The sequence below is a fragment of the Chelmon rostratus genome, chromosome 12 (genome assembly GCF_017976325.1).
Source record: "Chelmon rostratus isolate fCheRos1 chromosome 12, fCheRos1.pri, whole genome shotgun sequence".
In the NCBI taxonomy this organism is placed as follows: Eukaryota; Metazoa; Chordata; class Actinopteri; order Chaetodontiformes; family Chaetodontidae; genus Chelmon; species Chelmon rostratus.
The window spans coordinates 26,466,812-26,491,021 of record NC_055669.1 but is presented as its reverse complement, the minus strand read 5'-3'; the positions used below and the strand labels follow the sequence as shown (position 1 = coordinate 26,491,021).

Sequence of the window (24,210 nt, the reverse complement as noted above, 5' to 3'; positions counted from 1 at the left end):
ACCTGCTCAGGTAACCAGCAAATATTAAAACCAAGGTGAGAAATTATGAGGGGAAAAACACTCAACCTGAGACATACGCAAGTAGACACTGCTGCCTAATTCCTACTTTGATAAAAGTTTATCTTTTAAAAATCTTTTTCTACATGATGTAAACAAACTGTTAATACGAGGACAGAATCAGATTTCAGACTGCACCTTTACACACCAGTCTACCTTCTAAAGCCCCGGCTTACATGTAAAACCATGGTAAAAAGGAGAGAGCGCGAGGCGGCCTTCAGCGCTGTGACCTCTATTATGTAAGAGCAGGACCTCATGAAGCTGCTGGCAGGAAGTGCTGCTCTGTTTCCAAGAGGCTTAATTGTTGTGCTGCAGCAGCAGAACTTGGAGCCCATGGAAAACCAACAGCCGCTAAAATTAGCCCCCGCACATCGACCGCATTGATCCGCCAGCCCTACTTCTGGAGCGCCGTTTGGAAAGCTGCTGACAATGGGGATTAATTGCTCCCAGAGAATATAAATTGGTGCGGCGACACACAAGAGGACGGAGTTTAGGTTTTAATTGAAGGGGAGTGACGAGCGCTCCTGTTCGGACCGGATCTTTGTGATCTGTGAGCTCTGCTGAAGACACACGCTGTCAGACATGAGCTATCCGGAGCCGGCCTCTGAGACGCTGCGCTGGACATGTTTCATCTTTCTTTGACACTTTAAAGACTGAACGATAAATCATTTGATCCAAAAATTACTTGATCATTTGAGGCTTATAAAAATAATTTTGGATAGTTTCAAAATCCAAACACACAACATGAACAAACATCACTGAGAAGAATTTGTTCAATTTTTAAAGAATTGCAACTAAGGTTTGTAGAAGTTGGACCTTTTTACGGGTGAAAGATAAGTTTGGTGACACCGTTTCTAAATTACCAAGAATATATTTGCCGTGTGTGTGTGTGTGTGTGTGTCTGGTCTGTCTCTGAGCAGCACATTAATCTATCATGGAAATCATCGACTGCAGACTCAGTGACTGAACAGCACCTTCACACACTTTCCTGCAGCTAAACAGGCAGAAGTCAAAGAAAAATCAACTGAAATTAAAACAACAAACACAATAAATATTATAAAATGAAATAAAATGAATTAAATGAAATTCCAGGTCAAAAATGACTAAATGAGAAGCTGAACTGAGTTTGAAGAATGAAGAAGAATTGAAATGCGTTCTGGTTTGCAGCTGATGCCATGACAACAACACATGGATGGTCTGTATTGATTCTCCACACTGTAGTATCTCAATCTGACTCTGTGGCTGCGGGTCACAAACACACTCTCACCACACCACCGTGCATGTGCAGCCGGCCCAGAAACGAGATCACGAGATGAAGACCAGAGCAGACTGACCCTCAGCTTCACCAGCAGCACAAGACAATAACAGTGAACTGTAGCACCGCTGCAACGCCTGAGATTCAGTACGATACCAAAAGAGCACTTTTTTCAATCTGGTCTTGAACAGTAACAGAAAGTTCCTGCACACCTGAAATCCTTGTTGAGCAGCACATCAACACGTCTGTGAAGAACCAAAAAGTCCAGCACACACACAATAAAGGTTATTTATGATGTTCCTCAGACTGACCAGAGCTGATGAAGGCTAGAAAACCGACAGCTAAAGTGATCAGGAGCAGGACCTTCAGTTCTTTCCTAGAACTGGACTGCTTTAATGAACTAAAGAAGCTAAAATGTTGAATGTTGTCTGGACACAACAAGCCATACAAAAACTGCATCAGCATAAAAAAATTCACTCTAAAACTTGTAACATTTGGTCTGAATCTGTCCAGACCTTCAACACCAATGTTGGGTGCTTGAGGCTGACCATCACTCCTACGTCTTTGGTACCGAATGCTTGGAGCCATGAACCCTGTGCGTTTGCTATCGGCTTGGTGCTATGTGCACTCTGAGCTACAAACATCAGTACTTTTTCAAACCGACTCGGCCCTGCCGTATCTGTGATGTCTAAGACAGAGAAGTCGTGTCAAACCAGCAGAAAAGGTCTCCCAACTTCAAACTGAGCATGTCCCCAGTGTTGAAGTACCTTACTGAAAGAGAAGGGTACCCAGGGGATTTCCGGCCGGCTCGCTGTGTGGCTGCTGCCCACCACTTTGGCGGTACTCTTGGTGGGGCTCTTCTTGACGCTGTCCCGCAGGTTGAGGAAGCGGCTGCGAGCTCGGCAGGACGCCGGCACAGCGCAGGCGGTAAATGTGGACAGAGATGCCTGGACCTGCGGACGACCTGGCTGCTGCTGCTGCTGCTGCTGCTGCTGCTGCTGGCGGTGCAGCTCGATGGCATGCTGCCTCTGGAGCGGGTGGAGGTGGGCAATGGACTCCTGCAGGTTGATGTTGACCCGTGGCAACTTTTTCTCAGCTCCATTCATGGCCTTGGACGTGAACTCCTGCCGGGGGTAATGTGTGGTCATGTTCCTGGAGGAGATTCCCGATTGGAGGAGGAGGAGGAGGAGGAGGAGGTGAAGTAATAAATTATGGATGGTTCCTTCAGATCTGGACAGGCTTGTTCGGTCTGTGCAGTGTGAAAGCAACACAGCCAAACTCAATCCTGCTCCCCAGGCTCCACCACCTCCCTCCACCACCGAAGCACAAAAACACCCCCTCTTTTCTTTCTCACTCCACCCCTCCCTTTTCAGTTGCTCTTCCTCTGTGACACCCTCCCTCTCGCCTTCTCTCATTCTCCTACCAATTAATCGGCTTCAGCGAGCGTGGCACATGTCACCACGAGGGGGGGGGGCCTCCGCTTGCTGCATGAATAATCGATGTCGCCCCCGGATTCGGACGCAGCGGCGTGCATGTCAGCGTCAGCGGCGAGGGCGGGGGTGCGGTGGCAGGCAGGCAGGCAGAAAGCTCTCTGCAGCCTTTAGGCCTCTGCTGAAGATGAAACCCTGACAGCCCCCCCAGGCTGTTCAGGACTGAACCACGACCTGCTGCTGCTGCTGCTGTGCAGTTTTTGATGTCTCAGAGTGTACATTCATTTTGCTCAGTACATAAATAAAGCAGTTAGATTATCTCACAGTGTAGGACGTTACTGTGACTACTATGAAAACAAAGATAGAAATATATCCCATAATCCCTCACACGCCGATGAGTCATTCAGAGCTGGGACTCCATACTGGGCAGGTGGATGTCACTGTTGTTGGCCTGTAGTCTGAGGCCTGGATGCCCTGCCATGTGCACCTGGTCTCTCTTGTATCACGGAAGTGCTTTTCAAGTTTTTGGCTCAGCCCTCGATGACCTGACAGCCACCCCATCTTGTGATCTGACGGCGGCCGGTGTCTGGTGTTCTCAGAGGGACGCGGACCTCGGCCGTCGGCCACGGCTTCTGGGCGGCGTGCATGTGACGGGCTTCGTAACGATGCAATCAATGCAATTCTCTGTGCATCCAGTCACAGTCTGTGTACTCATCGATACACGTGTGCCGCCATAGGTAGCTGCAGTCCTGCAGTCCTACTCTGCAGCCCACGTTCAGTACTTAGAAAACCTGAAGACTCGTTAGCTAGTCTTTTGTTTAAAAAAAATGGATTATTTGTGTTGAAAAAAGTTTATCAAAACATTGTTATTGGATCATTTAAATCTCTCTTGGGCTAATTCAATAAGAGCATCAGTCTGGTACCAAACCTCATACTGAAATATGTGAGCTCATACCCGACCCTGCTGAGAGTTTCCTGTTGTGACAGGCGGTGCTGTGTGGACTGAGCAGAGAAACAGTATTTCAGGCTTTATGTTGGGTAAATTATGAATGAAAAAATAATTTCTACAACATAAAACATGCCCCAGGATAACCCACATACGAGTGTTGACATGACAACGGGCGCTGTGCAGTTGGACAGATTTCAAAAGTGGATTTAAAATCCAGGAGGAGAGCCGGGGTTTGGTGGGAGGAGCGTTTCCAGACCTTTCCCTCCCCAGGAACCACATCCACTGCTGGGAAAACAAGCCGATACGCAGACCCATCAACATTTCATCTGGATATATGACAGAAGAGTAACAATACAGCAATAAACCAGCCTGGATTGTCCTTCACTCCAAACGATATCTGAACATCTCGTCTCCATCCGTATTCACAATGGAAGACAAACTGTATTCAGTAAAGTGTATTGATCCGCATCAGTCTTCTGCTGCATTAACTGACAGGTCTGCATTGTTTCTGATGTGTTTAACTGTTATCTGAACAATGAAGTAGGTCATCGTTACTGTGCTCAATCAGAATCGAGCTGGACTGCTAAATGTGCAGGAATCTGGAAACTGACACACATGATTCATGACAACAGGAACTCGAACACAGCGGTTAGAGAGGAAATCAATACCACAAACTGTACTGAACATGTCACGTACACATCAGTGTGACCGAGTCCATGTCTGATCCTGAGACCGTCTCACAGCTCCGTCCTCATCAACACATCCAGTGTTTTCAGCCTAAATCTGACTCCACACGCTGTGAGGTGCAGCACTGACTGACACTGAGGATCTGATGAAGATTAGGATTAGCGGCTAAATGCTGCTGCCGTGCATCTGCAGCTCCACCTTCAGGCCACACGGATCAACGCAGGCTGCAGCTCCCATCACCGTCAGCAAAACAGATTTACACAGCAGAAATGCAACCAGACCAGGGGTCAGTAATTAGGCATTAGGTACTTTTAAAAGGTTTTTTTTACTTCTTTCATATAATGTGGGTCATATTAGTATAAATGTAATATCCTTTTTCTTTTCCTCAAAGTGCACATTTATACAGCAGGAGCTACGAGATCTGATCTCAGGTCAACCGTTCTCTTTATTACAACTAGTTCGGTCCATCGGATCAATCAGTAGAAAAATGTTGTGAGCACCAAATCAATCTGAAATCTGTGAACATGTTGACATCAGAAAAAAACAGACACGTTGAGAAACGGAGCAGTGAGCTGACCAGACGGCTGGAAACAAACAACTTTATTTAGAGGTCAAACAGAACGCCTGAGTGTCAGTAACAATCCCTCACTGTGCAGGAAAACTGTGCACGACTACATTCAGCAAAGCAGGTCAAAGGTGAAGCAGGAAGTCTGTTCTAATTCAACTCTTCACCTTGGTTTCTTTCCCACATAAGTTTGTCTAACCTGACAGGTTTATTTCCAGCCCGCCTGATCGTCTCATGTCTTCTCTTTTTAGTGATGTTACTGTTGTACAGATGCTAGCTTCAGTGTTACTATTACTGAGAAAGATGATGGATAAAACTATAAAAACTATGAAACCAAGTTGTAATAAAGCAGAATTATCTTTCGACTGGACTGATGTTACCATGCTGACATCATGCTGCAGTCTCATCAGGAACAACCACAGTGACAGAGTCACATTCACGCCATAACAAAGGCTGCAAACTGGTGCTAATTCACAAAACTGAATGCTGATGTTGGCATAATCCCTCCAACCACAGAGATGACAACTTATGGAGACGGCAGCACCAGTGGTCACAGTTTTATAAAGCATACAAGCAGGCGGGTTTGAAACAAACCCAAACTGAAGCCCATCATAACCCAAACAAGCCTCAACTGTCCACTGTACTCCCCAAGTCTGCATAGACAGAGAGAATCAGGAAGTCTCTCTGCAGGATCTCATGATGCAAACAAACAGCAGCAAAGACTCACCAAGAAGCTTTACTCGTTTGTTTTTTTTTTTGTTGTGTTTGTTTCGTGATGATAAAGTTAATGTTTGTATAAGGGAATCTGGCGGCTTTGGGGAAAGCAATGTTTCCATAATGTTGTCAGACACTTAGAATGACAAGCAGAGAAAACAGAGTCCATTAACACAGACAATATTTGACTCGAATGTCTCCTGTTTGTCTGGGACACTGAAATGTGCGAGGACATGTGGACTGGCACCAAAACCTTGACCAACTGTCAGAGCAATTAAAACGGCTCTTAAATAAGAAGCACAATATACTTTCGGACAATCTTAAATCGTACAGACTAAATTGTGCTCAATTTTGACTGTTTTCTGAGTGCTTCTCACTTTTAGACTAGTGGACTGGTCTAAGTTTAAACTTCTGTTTGATTGTCAATAAACTGAGTTGTTAGGAACATCACTGAGTTTAATCAGGATTGCTCAACTTGAGTTATGAGCAGAAATGTGACGGAGCAACGCCCACTTACACCAATCAATACGGCTCTTCAGATTATGGTTAATGCATGTCCCCAGACCTGACGTTCTGTCCGATGTATGTTTGCATTGATGCCATCTGCAGATCTTTAGTTAGTCCTTCCTGGCTGACGGCGAGCTGTTTCACGGGTCATTAACCCGCGGTGGGCTGCAGGTGGAGGAGCAGACAGATTACAGCCATGAATCTGAGCTCAGGGTCACGTCAGCCCTGCAGCTTCTCTGCTGGGGTGCACAGCTCAGATACCATCCAAAGCACCAGGGAATGGAACCAGCAACCCTGCCAGTGTTAGTGCCTCGTTCCACCAACCGAACAAGATAACTAAAGAATCAAAACAACTGACGCACTGGCAAATGTGATCTTGGTCACATTAAACCCCTGAGCCATCAATTCCCAAACTGACTCTACATACAGTCATGAGGTTGGAGGAGTTTCAGGGTCATATGTTCTGGAAATAACAGTCCAGTTTACGTTCTTATGAACTTCTTTAAAGGATAACTTTAGCTTTTTACAACCTGGACCTTATTTGTAGCATTAAATACGACCGTTTACTCACCCAGACAACTTTGGTGGCATTTGGAGTCGTTTTGAAGAAATGAGCCCCAGAGGAGCGGCGCGTATATCCGTATAATGCGAGTACTCGGGGCATCCATGCGCAGCCTCTATATAACGCATAATCTGCAGCGACACTCGTTCATATTCCAATATTTTGTTCTGATATGCTGGTGCTATTCCCCTCTGAGCCCGTGGTGGCATGTTATCAACATCCGGCGTCTCTAGACAACTACCTCTGACGTGGATGATGTCATTACCGAACGCCGCGCGCTGCGAGCAGCCACCCACAACACGGCTGACTCTGCAGCGGTCGGCTACGAATACGCAACAATGAACCATAGCTGTGCCAAACTGCAGCTAAACTAGCCGACCGCCGGCTCAGAGGGGAATAGCACCAGCATATCATAACTAAATATTGGAATATGAACGAGTTTCTGCAGATTATGTGTTATATAGAGGCTGCGCATGGATGCCCCGAGTACTCGCATTATACGGATATACGCGCCACTCCTCTGGGGCTAATTTCTTCAAAACGACTCCAAATGCCACCAAAGTTGTCTGGGTGAGTAAATGGTCGTATTTAATGCTAGAAATAAGGTCCAGGTTGTAAAAAACGAACGTTATCCTTTAAGTCTCATGAAGCTCTCCTGGTTCAATCACCAGAACAAAAGATGCACAACCACGTCAGAAAATATCTGAACCTTTGATAAAAAGACGAAGGCCCAGAAGACTGTGGACATAAAAACTGAAGGTCAACTACGCCTCCCATGGTGCATTTCACCAAAGAACAAACAATCACAGGGCTTCCAGTTCTTCAGTTGAGCTGAAGCTAAAGAAAAGTATGTAGTGAAAGATTTCAGCTGATTTTCTGTCAATAAATTTGGGAGGATTTCTATAAACACAATTGCACTGAGAGATGAATAAAAAGTGTTTTGAACTCTCTGCAGCTCTGATTTTTGCATCTGACTCTCTTCATGTCCTTAAACAGCCTGAAGTCCTGATGTCACTTCCTGTCCAGCCTCTGTTCCACCACCTTCTGTAACTCAATACAAACTCTCATTCAGCATGTCCTTCTTCTGTCTTTCTGAAAAAATAAGGCTTGTTCCTGGATTTTACGTCCTGCGACAAATCAGCTCCACTACAACGGTACATATTACAAAGTGCAAACTTGTGATTATAACAGAATGATTACACTTTATGAGCACACGAAAACTACAGGTACATGAAAAAAGCAGCAGCAAGAGCACAACGGTCATCATAGCTTGGTTTCATCCATAAAACTCTCCAACGCTCTCTTCTAAAGTTGCTTTTCCAATTTCTTAGCTATAAAAACTGAAACTCGGCTCATGGTGGTCACTGAGATTATGGGAAATGTTGGGAAAACTCCAATACAAAATTCATTACAATAGATGGTTTCCACATGTAAACATTTGAAGTGAGTCACGCAACAAAATGTTGAGAAAGTCTGTGTTCAAAGGCATCAATCTGATTCTGAATGATGTCTTCTGGCAAATGATCCAGTAGATTTGGTTTCACTTTGTCTCTATTGTTCAATGGTTTCTCTCATACTCATGATATCCACTCACACTCTCCTCTAATGTCATCTTTCCAACTTTTTAGCTGTAATCTCTGCTGTCTAAACAAGTCTCTCTTCAGTTCTCCGCACCCCAAGCAGCTTCAGCTTTAGTTAGTTTAACTTCATAAAGCAACTCCTACACAAAAGTCAAGGAAGGCAGACCAAGCAATACCAAGCCATCAACAAACAAACCCGATCAATATCTATATCATCAATAAAATCACTCCAAGCTAAACATTCACAAAGTAAATAATAACACATACGGATTTACTGCTAACTAGAATGATCAGCTGACTTGTCAAAGTTCGCCCTTTATTTTTCATTTTAACATGTAAACGTAACTTATTCCAGTTCCTGGCAGTTAAAGGAAACACGTTACTGTTAAATCCTAACGAGCACCAGTCAACAGCACTGTCTCGTGAGCCTGTGAAGGTGGCTGCTGGGTGTACTTAGAGCCATCAGCCAAACCAAACCGACAGGAAAACATGATCACTCAGAACATAACTAAACATTAAAAGATCCTCTCTTTAAACGCAATGTGAGTGATGGGGGACAAGATCTATTCAGTTTATCTGAAGCTGACTTCAGCTTGAGACTTCAGCCGTTTGAGACAAATCCAGAGGACGTCTTCCCAAGTTACAGTCCCCACAACTGCAGCTCAACAAGTAAAAGACTGACAGTGATGTCAAATGATGCCGAACTCGGACTGCTGAGGCCTCGTATTCTGTTCAGATCTGAACTTCACTAACACTGGAAGTTAGAGACGCCATCTATCAATGAGCAATATGACAGAATGATCACAGAAAGAAAAGCCTGTTTCAATGTTGTTTGAAGATCAGTGGAAAGACTGCATGGGGAGTCAGCAGCTCCTCTCTTTATGACTGTGAGAAAACTCTGACATCTCAGTTTAAGCTAGTCCTCAGCGTAAACCTGCGTTTTGCTGTGTGCGTCCATGTGCACGTATGCTAACGTGTGTTTGAGGCAGCAAACAGGGAGGCGGCAGGGTAGCGCTGCGTGTCAGGAGCCTGGAGGTTGCTAGGCAACGCCGGGGAAGGCATGTGCTACTGCAGGGGTTCCTCACATCTGCACAGAACATGATGCTGCTGTTTATGCAGGTAAATCTCTCCAAACAAACCGGCTGCCTCCTTCACACGCTGATTTCTTAAAAGGTGTGACAGAAACACTGGCTCGGGCTGAGACAACGGAGATTCCAGCTCATCGTTCTCATCGTTAAATACGACCCACAGCTGCTGAAAGCTCTGGAAAAATCTCCGTCACTGTGCGTGTCAGTGTGTGAAGAATGTGCACGTCACTGACTCCTGAACATTTAACGACACTCAACGTGATCTCACGTTTACATTTAACAACCCGCTCAGAGCCGCTCCAGCCTTATCAACAAACCACCTCAGATCTCCAACGCCACAACCACCGTCCTCGGGGTTGCGCCGTGCCTCCATTTATCCGACGATGGTGACAGATCACTTTGAAATGGGATTGTGGATGAGGGCGTTTCGAGATCTGCGGCGAAGAACGTAACCAGATGTGAAGGTTTCTGTGTGAAGCCCGATCCCCCACATGACGCAGCAGCAGCTCCTGTTGCAACTTTTCCACATCTGCCTCATCCGGCGGCGTCACATCCACAGCAGACGGATGGATCAATACATTTACAACAACACGCACACGCCAGTCAGAGTAGCGTATGGTCGTGTGTGTGCAGGCTGGCCGCACACACACGTTGTAGAAAATGACTCATGCTACACGGTGCAGCACCTCCCCCTACCTCCTCACCTTTATCAACATATATTCTTTTATGGGTGGGGGGCTGGGGGGGGAGGTGACCTACCAGTAGGCGCCGGTGGAGCCGCTTGGTTCTCCTCAGGGTGCCCATGATGCGGCGGCCCATCTTTTTGGCGTACCACACAGAGTTGAGCATGCTGCTTGTTGCTGCTGCTGCTGCTGCTGTGGTGAAGGTGGAGGTGGTGTGTCGCCTCCTCTGCGCCTCCTCTCGCTCCTGCTGCAGCCTGCGGGGTGGCTTAGGTGGTGCTGGCTGGAGAGCAGACGATGGGAGGGGGCTTCACTCCACCTTGTGGCCCCCCCCTCCTCCTCCTCTTCCTCACAGACACAAACAGGGAGGCTGCAGAGGAGCTGGTGGAGGAGCTGGGGGAGGTGACCAGACGCTGCTTCCAGGAGAGGAGTGACAGAGCAGAGAGGAGCAGAGACACGCCGAGTCGTCCTCCTCCCGTCCTGTCGGTTATGAGCAGCGGTGGCGGCCGGCGGCCGGCGAACGGTAGCCGTCAGACGCCGGACTTGGTGTGAAAAAGAGAGAGAGGAGCCTCCGGGGGCGGATTAACCTGCCGGGGTGAGAGAGCATCGCTTAGCAGGCGGAGAGGGAGCAGCCGGTCGGCCAGCCTCCGTCTGTCTGACAGCAACAACAGACTGCAGGTCTGACGAGAGGACCGAGAGACGCCTGTGTGTGTGTGTGTGTGTGTGTGTGTGTGTGTGTGTTTAAAGAGAGCGCAGGCAGGGAGGAAATTAGTCCTCTGATCTTCTCTCTCTGCAGTCTGGAAACCTCACGCAGCTCCTTCCTCCTCCTCCTCCTCCTCCTCCTCCTCCTCCTCCTCCTCCTCCTCCTGCCTGGTTCTCAGTCCGCTGTGGGTTTGGTCCAGCTGACCTTTGTCCTACTTCAGTCTTCAGACTTCGACTCCCTCTCCAAATATGAGTCAGCAGGGGAAACTCATGCCTGCAAACTGCTGAGTTATCAGGGCTGTGAGGGACAGCACGGTGACCCGTGATGTGTGGACGACTGTCCCCCCACAGCTGAGTCCATGAAGCAGGGAGGGTCGTTTAGGAAACTGACTGCTAATGACTTAGCATTTAGCTAAAACAGGCTCAACTCTGAGAGCAACTGTGGAGCCAGTGAGAATAAAAAAAAAAAAATCAAAAAATATAAAAACATAATTAAAATACAACAAATAAGAACAAATAATATCAGATTAAATGAATGATAAAAACTCAGATTCTGAGTCTAATTTGTCTCAATATTCATCATCTTATTTGCATCACATTTTTTTATTTGGTTATTTTACTCCTTCATTCACATTTTACTAAATAAATTTTTTATAAGCCTGTAAGTTTGTCTGAATGTAAGGAAAAACTGTTTTTATGTCAGTTTTTAAGTGGCTACGCTTCAAAAATTGTGCTTTGTATTCATACATATGTTTTCATTTCTATCATTCAGGGTTCATTCATGGATTGTGGCCACATTTTTCAATCATATAGCCACAAAACTAAAGTCTTTAAGTTTTACTTCTTTAACAAAGCCGCACATGTGTTACATTTTGGCTAAATTCAAGACATTCAGGTTGGGCATGACCAAAACTCTGAATACTCTGAACACTGATTACTAATACACACTCTAACAGAACAACACTGAGCATTCCAGAAGGAGCGCCACAAGGCTCTGACCTGGGTGCACTACAACATTCTATGTCAGAACTGTGGTTCATAATCCAGAGGAAAAGTATTGACTTTCATCTCTATGCAGATGACACCCAACTCTACACAGCTGATGACCCGAGCCCCCTTTACTGCCTTTAAAACTGCATCTCTGAGATCAATTCATGGACAAACCAAAGTGAAACCAGGACAACGCAGAGATCCTAGTTTTCAGCCTAAAATAACACAGAAAAATTGACTTCTTGTGCATTTACAGATGTGGACGGCAATATTTACTCAAACTTTCTTAATAAGCGAGGTCAGTTTTGAAAGCGTTACGTTAGCCCACTTTCACCCACAGGAAAAACAAACCAGAGACTGAATCATCCGTCGAGATGCTAAGGACTGCCAGTGTCACAGAGGGTCATGATGAGGAGCTTAAAAAATGTCTTTGTCTTGTTACAGGGAATCAGTGTATGTATGCATGAACATGAGAGGAATCAGCTGCACTTCAAAAAGGTTCTGAACAAATGTGGGATGTAAGCTTTACTGGAAGTATTTCATGTTTCACTTTCACCAGTAAAGCGGCTTCAGAGATGAGCCTTGACTAACAGCATAATCATTCAAGTGTTGTCAGGGTTTTTTTTTCAAAAACAGGTGTAGGAAAAAGGTGGGTGGGAGGTCAGATTATAGTGTCAGATTATATATTCAACCAATGTGGTATTATTTATTTAGCTGTAGTTTTCTAGAAATTCCTAGATGTGGAGGGTTTCTTAAAAAGGCAGCGTTAATTATTTAGATATTTTGAGGGTCATTTTTAATAAAAGTGCTGTATTTGCTGGCTGGAACTGGACTGGTGATGTTGTGGTTATGTGCCATGCACCTTCACTATTTGGCTACCGAAGCACTCCACAGTGACATTATTTTAATACCTGTGGAATGACTTGATGTAAATAATGCATATCATCTTTCTAGAACGACTCTGCATCAACTTTGTAAATGTAGTGGGACAGTCTGAAACTGTCCAAAAGTCAATGTACGAAACAAGAAAACACATGGTGCTTGTTCATAAGGTTTCCTGATATCCTCCCCACACTGCCTGGAATATGCTCCCAAACATTCCATGATTTCCCTAAAATTCCAGGACTGACTGAAACCCCACTGGCTATAAATAGAGCTGGCCTGTCCTCCCAGCATCCTTTGCTGCAGCTGGGAATGAAGTGTAGCAGAGATGAGACGATGAAGAAGAAGCATTAGTGACAAGTCATTTCACGGCCGCTGAGTCCTTTGTCTTGGTGAAAAATATCCGTCAGAGCGGCTGTAAATCTTTCTGTTGGGGACCAACAGGAGGCCAGCTATTCTGCATTTTACTATCACCCCCACCCCCTGCACCCTGTTACAGAAAGCCTCACTAAATCTGCCCTTGTCCTTCTCTGCAGGTTCAGCCCCCTCCTCCACCTCCTCCTCCTCCATTTTCCTGCCGTCATGATTTTCTTTGTCGGCATTCATCTCCTGTGTTGCCATGGCGCTGCTGAGGAGAGCAAGCGAGAGGCGGAGAAAGAGGGATGAAAAAATGAAAGGAATGATTAAAAAAAGGAGTGTACAGTACGTCCTTCCAGCATTGAGTGTCTTTGTGGGATGTGAGGATCCATTCATCGCGTTATCGCGGCAGAGGTGTCGGAGATAGCTGACTGCTGACGTCAGGCCGGGGACGGACGGCTGCCGCAGATCAAACGGGGAGGAAACAATGAAGAGCAGGATGCGGAGATTTCTCCATCAAAGAGTGCTACCATGAGTATAAATCTCATCGCGGGAGCGGGGGGTTTTACCGGTGAAATGAAGGTGTGTTGGTCCTGCTCAGCTGCTCTGTGTTCAGTCTGATGTGAAGGACAACAGCCAGAGGACCGAATCACTGCGCAGCTAGAGTTTACACATTACAACTGTAGTTATTTCACAACATGTAACATGTGCAAAAAGGTAAGAAGCCCCCCCTGCAGCCCGCCTGCTGCAGTAGACCTGCTCCGTTAATCGTTTCAGGACACACAAGCAACAGTCATGCTAGCAGCTCTGTGAGGCTGTATAGGTGCTTCAGGCTAAATACTGACATGCTAACACGCCGACAGTGACAATGCTAGCATTCTGGAGCTATTTACCATGTTATTAAGCCAATAAGATCCAGTCATGCTGAGCTTCTGTCGCCAGTCAAATGTCATGAATTTGTCGCCTCTGATATTAGATATTAGGGTCTCCACCCCTACATCATCACACATCAGAAATATCTGTATGTTACATGATGAACTGGATTTTAAACAGTTCTTTACAATCAGGAGACTTCCCCTCTTCCTTATTATGCTTATTACATTATTACACCAACACTGAAACAAGCAACTTAGACCCATCTGTGATAAGGAACTACAGACCGACCACCAAGATCCCTTTTTCTAAGTAAAACACTTGAGAAGGTCGTCTACAAACAGCTGCAGAGTTACTGTCACTCCACAATCTGGTTTGTTTCAGCACTCAAACAGCTCTCATAAACAAAATCAATATCTAAAGATCAGCAGAGCTTCTCTAGTCTCACTAGATCTACAGCAGCCTTTGACACCGTCCACCGCAATATTTAACATTAACTGACGCTCTTCCTGCCTAACAGCCAGGAGGTTCTCCGGGTGTCTAGACAACTTTTAATATGGCAATTTTAAAGGATAACTTTCGTTTTTTACAACCTGGACATTATTTGTAGCATTAAATACGACCATTTACTCCCCCAGACACTTTTGGTGGCATTTGGAGTCGTTTTGAAGAAATTAGCCCCAGAGGAGCGGCGCGTACATCCGTATAATGCAACACAGCATTATACGGTTTAACTACAGCTAAACTAGCCGACCGCCGGCTCAGAGGGGAATAGCACCAGCATATCAGAACAAAATATTGGAATATGAACGAGTTTCTGCAGATTATGTGTTATATAGAGGCTGCGCATGGATGCCCCGAGTACTCGCATTATACGGATATACGCGCCGCTCCTCTGGGGTAATTTCTTCAAAACGACTCCAAATGCCACCAAAGTTGTCTGGGTGAGTAAATGGTCGTATTTAATGCTACAAATAAGGTCCAGGTTGTAAAAAACGAAAGTTATCCTTTAACATCGGCTGTGGCGTCCCGCAGGGCTCAGACCCTGACTGTTCATTCTATACGACTCAATGCTGATGATACACAACTGTATTTTTGACTCTCATACTGTAACTTCAGACCTATGAATGACCTGGTGAACTGTGACATCAGACCCAAACCCTCCTCCAGTTAACAGACTGAGACCCTTGTTGTAGGTGCTGGAGTTCACCTCACTGTCTCCGACAAACAGTGAGCAGGTCGCAAATCTGGGTGTTATCTTGGATTCAGAACTTCACCAGTCACATTAAGCATAACTAGGACAGCATTTTACCACCTAGAGAATAATTCTAGAAAAAAATCCCTGGTCTCAGTCAGACGTTGAAAAACTGGTTCATGCATTCATCTCCTCTCAGCTAGAAGACTGTACCGTCCTTCTTGTGGGACTTCCCAAAAAGTCTTCATTCAGTCTCTTTATATAAAGATGAATAAAAACATTTGGCTTGACCGAAGTGATTACAATGCATCCTGAGAGGAGCATGAATGTCTGCAAACAATTTTATGGAAGTCCAGAGATGTTTAGAGGCGTGTCTGAATCAAAGTGGTGGACTGACCCACCCTGCAGGCCCCCCAGCTGCAGGCATGTCTTTAAAACGGTGATATCGACTACCCGTCACATCAACGACAAACACAACTAACACGATTACAAGCATACTCTCACCACCCACCACACACTCCATCAATTCATTCCACAGAAAAACAGATATGGACGAGTGGATCTCCTTAAAGGAACAGTTCCAAGTTTTGTAAAATACGCTCATTTGCTTTCTTGCCAAACGTCGGATCAGAAGATAAATACCATTTTTAATTCTCCATAAAACCCCAAACTGTGGGTTTCACACGTCTGCTTGTGTACAGATCAAACAAACAAGGTAAAAAGTGAGCTTTAGAGGTGCTGGTAGGTGTGTTTGTGAATGCTTCAGAGACCCGGGCAAGCCATTTCTCTCTGCCTCCATGCTAAGCTAAGCTAACCATGCCCTGACTCCAGCTCCATACTTACACAAAAACAAGACTGACATCCATCTGGACATCTCAAACTGTTCAGTTAAAGTCTGCTGAGGCCCTGTGGGGCCTCTCAGCCCCACCTTGCTCCACACCAACTACCATGACCTCAGTACCAGGAGAACATCTGTCATCTCCACGCTGAGCTCTGCTGTAGCACCACAGCTAACATCAACCTGAAGCAGCGTGTCTTCTGCTGGACTGGACCGCTGGGATCAGGTTACTCTGAGGCTTTTTATTTCGGGTTCATTGGAATATGAATGTCATGGATGAACAGGAGGAGAAACTTTTCTCCTCTGAAAGGTTAAAAATATGATGAGATGTAAACTATGTGGCACAAAGTCACAGTAAGACTGAAAACCGGTTCTGAAAACAGGATTATTCCTTTCCAGCAGTGCTGGAGTCATACCGAAGTTTGGGTTACCATGGCAACGCCAAGCAGGGTGGTGACTGGGGAGGTGGGGGTTTACCTGGATTGGGGGGTAGGGGTTGGAGGAGCAGGAGGGAAGAGGGCTGTCTTCGCCTTGGGGATAGAGGGTGGAGGGCGTAGGGGAGGGGAGCTCCGGGAGGTGCTGTCCTAAAGGTGAAGAACCGTCAAAGATGCACTCCAGAGATGCTACCTACAGGATACAGGAGGGGAGGAAAGACGGAGTCTCGGAGAGGTCAAAATACAGCGGAGACACAGCAGGAGAGAGACAGTTAATCCTTCCAGAGGTCAGACAGAGAGAGGAGGGTGAGGGAGAGTGAGGATGAGCGGAAAACGGGTGGAGGGGATGTTCTGGAGGCCGATGCTGACCAGATGTTCTGAAACCGGTGAGCTTGCCCTTTCGAGGGTTTCATTTCTGTCAGATCATCCAGGACTGAAGCATGAGTGACCAGGTCTGAATGCTGCAGAAACACGTGAATATGAACTACAGGAAGCTGACACTCACGACAGCACAGGACATGTGACCACAGCGACATGATGCTGCACATTCAGTGTGTCTACCTGGGATGATGGAGACATTTCTCAAAGGAAGTCAACTTCTGTTGGACGAGAACAAGAAATACTTCTACTGCAATCCCAGAACTACAGCTTCAGTAGTTTACCTAATGAATAAAGTATTTCAGAGTTAAAGATTAAAGCTTAAAATGTACTTCATGTCCAACCACAATACAGGCTTGTACACACCATGAGTATATTCTACAGTATCAATGGGATTTCTCAAAAGGCTCTACATGCTGCATCTTTAGACACGCCAGCATTAATATTAACATTATGTCGTTGTTACTAGCAAATAAATTAAGTTTGCCTGTTAATGTCCCTGCTGTTAGTGTTAATGTCTACTGTGATGATTATCATGGTCAAAAATCTTTATTAACTATCATCAGAGCTTGAAAGACGTGAATGAACGACGACGCACTTCTGGTAAAAACACTGAGAGAAAACTGACCTGAGCTGCTGGGGAACGATTCGATATTTGAAGAGATAATTTAATACAATATATTAATATAAAGCCTGTTTTTACTGATGGATAGTACACCACAGCACAGGGTTTTCTGTCCTATTTTCAACTTCCAGGTATCTTAAATCAATACAGCATTTGACTTACTATCACAGGAAATTCTTCACTCACTTCTGGACTAACGTTTACTGCTAACGGAGCAGATCAGTGCGGGTTCAGACCGGAAGTGGGCCAGAGTATTTGTTGCAGGCTGAGAAGCTGTGGATGTTCCCTCAGACGTCAGTACGTCTTCCCACCACATGATGGCAGCAGAGCTCCGCTGTGCGGGCGGCGCTGAGCAGCCTGAACACATCAGTCCTGTTTATCCAGTGTGAATCTGATCTCATGTACTCCGTTACCATGACCACGGCAGCGTGAAGATGTTTAAAGCCCTGCGAAACGGCAGATCTCAGCTAATCAGCAGATTGGATTAATCAACTCCAAACACAGGAGCTGCAGCTGCAGAGACACAGTTGTTTTCTGGTTGTTAGAGTTGTTACTGGGACACAAACCCTAAAACTCAACAGCCACATCCTGTTTGATATCATATCTTCAGTTTTAACCTCAGTGACGGATATAACTGACTAGAAAAATAATAACACAATCAGCTATTAGATGGAAAGGTTTGGAAAATCGACTCCATGCTTAACGTTTATTTCAGTTTTCAACTGTTTATTTTGTTTTTCTTTTTATATGTTTAAATCTGTTAAAAACACATTATAATAGAGCTGCATTTCCTTAAAGGGCTCTGTGAGTTTTCATGTGAACAAGCAAAACTCTGGTTAAACTCACAGGAGACCTTCATCACTTACATCCTCTGCTTTTACTCCATTTGTTTGTAATTAAAACTTGCTAAATTGCATTAAATTGAAACTTATTTACAAGCCTGATTTCAAAAAGGTCTGACTGGGTAAACTATTAATGAAACAGGAAGTGATCACCTGCTGATCCTCTCTGACAGAAACTGACCTGAAAACAGCACAGAGTCAATATATTTACTGTCTGAGCTCATCAGCTTCATTGATTTCTGTAAATATCTGCTGATTCTGGATCTGATGCAGCAACACGTTTCAAACACGTTGAGACAGGAGCAGCTAAAGACTGGGAAAGATGTGGAACGCTCCAAAAACACCTGTTTGGATCATTCCACAGGTAAACAGGCTGATTGGTAACAGGTGATAGCATCATGATTGAAAGGCTCAGTGGTTCACAGCGAGGACGGAGCGAGGGTCAACACTTTGTGAACATGTGATTGGATAAAGAGATTAATACCTGGACTCTGTTAATGATTGTTCTGGTTTATTAAGACTTTCTGGAATCAGGGTTGTATGTGTGCTGACCTTTGCATTTCTCGGCTTTAAATCTTTTAGTGAAAGGACTTTTGTGATTATTATAATTATTATTGTTACTTTAACCTTGCGACCTTATATCCTCAATGGTTATTATCATTATTGATTCATCGATCATTTACTTTAAACTAATCTATGAAACGTCTAGTTGGTAAAATGCCAGAAATAACGCTAACGTCCATCACAGGCGTTAAAAGAATCCTTCAAATGACTCCAGAGATTCAGTATTTCACTTTGAACATTACGTTTGGGGACTTCAAGAAGAATCTGAGCAGCAGAGGTGAAGACAGCGTGACTTTTCGTTTCTACTGTGGGTCAAACTCTAAAAACACGGGATCCTCAATTTCCCATAGTGCAACTGGAAAGTGTGTTTTTAGTTCTCTTCACACTGGTAAGACAGACAAACAGTTCATATGGCAGCCTGATCTGAGCAGTGACAGACACAAACACAGCAGCAGCTGACAGGAGCAGCGTGGAGCACAGCATGAACAGGAAGCACAGTCATGTGACCGGGACAACGCCAAATTCTCCAGGCTGAGCTTCCAGGAAGTCTGGTCCCGTCCCGGTTTTAATAACACGCAGATAACATGCTCACGGTGCCTGAGCTGAGTCGACAAGCCGCCGAGTGAGGAAGAAACACTGGCGTCAGGCCGGCAGCGGGGGCACCTATCTGCTCCTTTCACACAAAGTGTTGACTGACAGGAAATGTGCCATCAAATGCTTCAGAACCCGAGGTCATTCACTGAACACGGCAGCAGCGTGCACGCTGATTCTGCATGTTCTTCCTGCAACGAACTTTATTAATCTAAGACCGCGATATGTGGCACGACGGTCCGAGAACCAGACTAGCAACAATGTGACGTCCTGCTAGCGCCCCCTGTAAAGTTTGCTCTGAAGGCGTGGTCCATGACCAACTGGTCCACTGAGAAGCTACTTTCTTTAGTTTGTAGAAGCTGAACATTAGTTAATAAAGGCTGAAACTGATTGAGGAAGTGCCACAGGTAACGTAGCCTTCAGCTGTCACACATGATATCTGACAGGTTTTATCTTCAACACTTCCACTGACTTCATTCACTCTTTTCAGTGTTTACTCCTCATTTTAGCAAAGCTCTGAGTCTCAGTGTGACTCGCAGGTCGATGAAGCGAGCTCACCTGGACTCACAGGAAGCAAACAGGTGGACACTGGGGATTCAACAGAAACCTGACCGGAGGAATTCGACCGGTGGTGCGTTCATGTGTGTGTGATGGCATCATGGCAGGACACAGGTATGATGAGCAGGAACAGGTACAGGTGTGAGCTTCACAGCAGCGTCGATGTTTTAATGAACCACATGTAGGCAACACAGACAAGCAACAACCCTCATCCTCCTCTGAGAGAGTGTGTGTGTGTGTGTGTGTGTGTGTGTGTGTGTCAGGATTAATTCACCATTAATTCAAATCAATGATGTTCAATAAAACAGGTTTTATTCTCATAATTCCCTTCAGGATAAAAGGAGTTTGACTGATTTCAGAAATGTGGTTTTAAAACAAACACACTTGATTTGGGGTAAATTATTCCCGACTCTGGAACGTGTGAATGTGTGTTGACTGAGAAATGGACAGAAATATATATTCATTAATAAATACATACATGAAGACAGACAGAGAGAGAGAATATAGAACAAAGTGATAAACAGGCAGAAAGACTGAGAAACAGATAAAAGCTTTGACTTCACTGACATCTGAAGGACTTCAGCTGTCACACATGTTGGTGATTACTGGACATCTTAACTCCACTAACAGAGTTCATAGTGACAGACGTAATCAGGTACACAAACACTGATGCTGTTTAGCTTTGCTTGACTTTCTTAACAGAGTAATGTTAAACTCCAAATCAATCAAAAACTCCTCGATCTGTCGAGGGAGTCTGGTCACTTCCAGCGTCGTTAACACAAAGTTATTCATCGTTTTGTCTGATCTCTTTCATCTCAGCGCAGACTGAATGTTATCAACTAAACAATTAAACAAAATGACTAAATAATAAGTTATTGAATTTATATTTAATCAGGGTATGGCTGTAATAATCACTAATGTACCTTGTATGGACTGAATATAATCAGATTAAATCCAGCAGCTGCTGGTGGTTTCAGTCCTTCCAGACTTGAACCAGTCAATAACAGAAAACTTTTAACTTCACTGTAGAAACTACAGAGAACCAGTTTATCCCCCCTGTATTCAGATATGACACCAGTGGTATACTTAACCTCACCAATAACACTGAAATACAATTATTACATTTAAATTACAAAACTGCTGTTTTTTAATTAACATTAGCACTAATGAATAAATAATAATTTGCTGCAGCAGAGTAAAGGTAAAAGTTTCCATCTTCTACAGCTCATTAAGTCACTGTCGATGATTAAACTGCAGTTCTTGCCATTAAAAATAAATCTTTCAGCCCTTCTAACCATCAGGAGGCTGCCATGTCTGACACACCTGGGACATAACACCAAAACAAACAAATCTTGGGCTTTTGGGGGACATGTTTGGATGCTTTGAAGTGGAAACCATTACTGTTAAAGTGTCTGAGCTGCTTTAAATCCACAGTCATGCCAGCAGAGAGAGGAGAATGAAGAAGACACAGATTAGAGGGTGAAGCACACGTCTCTCCTACCTTCATGGGCGAGATGTGAGCGTGGGTGACGTATCCGTGCACATTCTGGATCTGGGACAGGTTCTTCTCTGCTACCTGGACCAGCTCCGCTCCCCCCGCCTCCTCTGTGAGCTGGGGGGAGCTCTGGTCCTGAGGGGACGAGTCCTCATCGTGGTGCCTGTACTTCTGTAGGAGGAAACACAAACAGAAGGACACGGTCAGGATGGGGAAAAAGCCCTGAACTCTGTCTGACAGACGGAGGGCGCCGTCAATCAAAAGAAGCTGGTGATGAGATTCCACCTTCACTTTTCATCGTCTTTGATTCAACTGGGTGGAACACGCTGCGTTAGTTCATATTTTTTAAGGCCGTGTTGGTCAAGCGTGGACTCTGAGGTCAGAAACATGATCACCTGTGAGGTGAAGGTGAAGTCCACGACCTGCCAAACTAATGAAACTCATCTGCCTGCTTGCTTTCCCTGACAACACGAGGCGGCTCACAGTTGGAGAACTTCATGTCTCGGATAAACACATCGGTACAAAAAAAAGTCAAAGGCACAAGAAGCCTGTGGACAAAACAGCTGCAGGAGATATGTGAAATACAACTCCCATGATGCATTTCAGCGAGAAACATCCAACCACAAAGCTTCAAAGTTCTGCTGTGTGCTGCTGGAAAAGGTCATTTACTTTTGGACTGTGGGTGAGTTGTGGATTAAATTCAGCAAACAAATTGCTTTCTTCTTATGAGAAACTGCTGCTGAGGCTCATGGGTAATGTAGTCTTTAGAGCCTGACACCAAGATGGCAGAACACGGTTTCTCAGAAAAGAAGCAGAAGTGGGAATATAAAGGCACGATGCTTCCGTCATCGTCATCCTGAGTTTCTATGTTCAGAAAAGCCGTTCCAGTGACTCCTCTCTGTGGGGCAACACTATTATCACTTTAAAAACTGTAACTGTTGTTTAAAGGGGCTGAAAACAGAGGCGAGGGCCGAGGCGATGCTGATATTTCCCTCCCAGCCTTCTCGTCTCTGTGGATCCACAGACATCAGTCTGCTGGTGAGTCACAGCTCAGAGTCTTACTCATCTGTTTTCTGGCTTTAAAGGAAAGAGGTTCATGTTGACAGGTGAATGATTCGGCCGTCCTGAACCACTGCAGTTACATAACTCATGAGACTCTGACTGAGCGGGTCCTGGACGGAGGGCGGGACAGAGGTGTGACGGGCCGCGGGTGTGAAGAAGTCGTTTATTGATGAATCCATTGCAGGAAGTTCAACTCTAAAACATCTGATCAGCTGTTTGAGTTGTTTTCTCTTCTCAAGTTGAGCCACTTATCTATGAAGTGAAACTACCAAACATCTGTCCCACAGACATCACATAAATCTTTCTACAATTTCTATTTCTACAATTATTATTTAGTCTTTTCGTATTTGTCAGATATTTACATGGTTGATATGTCTGCTAGTTAAATTCTTCTAAAAGATATCCATGACATCACTTTCAGCCAGGAGAGGTGCACAAACACTCATTCAAAACACAGAGCTATGATGAAATTTTAGGGGTGCACGATAGTTATCAAAATTTTGCTAGTTGCTGACTTGAATTAACATTCGCAGCATTTTTTCACATGTTACACATGAGGAATAGAAACATGAACTTAAAAGGCCGACAGAACGACTGGCAAACGAGGGAACGGGGGAATGTACGTTACACCTTGAATGCAGCATGCGGCACAGCCTGCTTATGAAAACAGAGTTCAGACTTCTTCAAAGTTTCCGAAGGAGACAGTTCGCTGGTTATTCGTAACAAATGTTCCAAGCGAGTTCCACGAGGAGCGAGAAATGGCACAAGCTTTAATACCTGATCAGTCACCTGAAACATAACCACCGCTTTGACGGAGTTCGGAAAGCGTATGAGGACGCCTGGCCTGCTAAAGACGCTAACGTTAGCAAGGCAGCCGCCAAGAAGCAACCGGGACTGACACACATCGGCGAGGCTTTCGAAAAGTCGGAGAAATTTGCCAAAGATGACCCACGGGCTGAGGTTATTGAAGATTTAATCATGGATGTGATGGTGCTTGACTTACTATGGACTGCCCTTCTTCAGTTTGTTTACATAGATCAGTCTCAGTAAGGGATCATGTATCTTCCTTCAGGATGACATAGAAGCCCGACGCGAAGCGGGGGGGTTTATTTCTCCTTAGGAACCTGCTCACTATACGTTATCCTGCTTAGAACACGACTTACTACTAAAGAATTCAATAATGTGACATAAAATAGTAATTAAAACACATTTTATTGATTTAAAATGAGCCTACTCGTCTGTCACATCTCTCACTGCACAGCGGCTCTGAAAGTAAACACCTACGTTGCCTAGCAACCGCCTCTCACTGTGCGCGCTGTTTTTGGTATGTTCATGGTACTGATGTCATGATGTTAGGTATATGTGTGTGTTATCGGTTATCGTATCGGTTTTAAAAAACAGTTATCGTGCGTCCCTATGAAATGTATTAGATTTTTAAACACAACGACACTGAAAGGATCTGTAAATTAATTATTGTTTTATTTGGTTTTATCCAACGAGCAGCAGAATCACACGCCGTAGCTCCTGATTGGTCAGACGGCTTCCTCCAGCCAATAACAGTGAAAATTAAAATGTCTGTAAAAAATTAATGTACAACTTTGATCAAAAGCCTTAAAACTGAACTCAGGTGCCAAAATGAGCAGGAGAGAGACAAGAAGGTACAAATGAAATGTAGAGTTTTTATTGACTAAACTAAAAGGCAAGAGACTAAAACTGGACTAAATATAAAGTGTGTGTTATGTGTGAGGTG

At 44.8% G+C, this 24,210-nt stretch overlaps 1 protein-coding gene across 10 annotated transcripts in view; it reads right to left on the bottom strand.

Annotated features, from left to right (window-relative positions):
• The window catches only part of LOC121615279 (discs large homolog 1-like protein), a 119,487-nt gene that overhangs the window by 30,341 nt on the left and 64,936 nt on the right, over positions 1 to 24,210 (bottom strand). For 6 of the 10 annotated variants that reach the window (XM_041949560.1, XM_041949562.1, XM_041949561.1 and 3 more), the window contains 2 exons: positions 21,405 to 21,569; positions 16,389 to 16,538 (listed from right to left, as the gene is read on the bottom strand). In XM_041949560.1, the coding sequence (XP_041805494.1) occupies positions 16,389 to 16,538; positions 21,405 to 21,569 (315 nt within the window). The remainder of the gene's footprint in view (positions 1 to 16,388; positions 16,539 to 21,404; positions 21,570 to 24,210) is intronic. The other 4 variants (XM_041949565.1, XM_041949566.1, XM_041949567.1 and 1 more) reach the window with 1 other exon arrangement.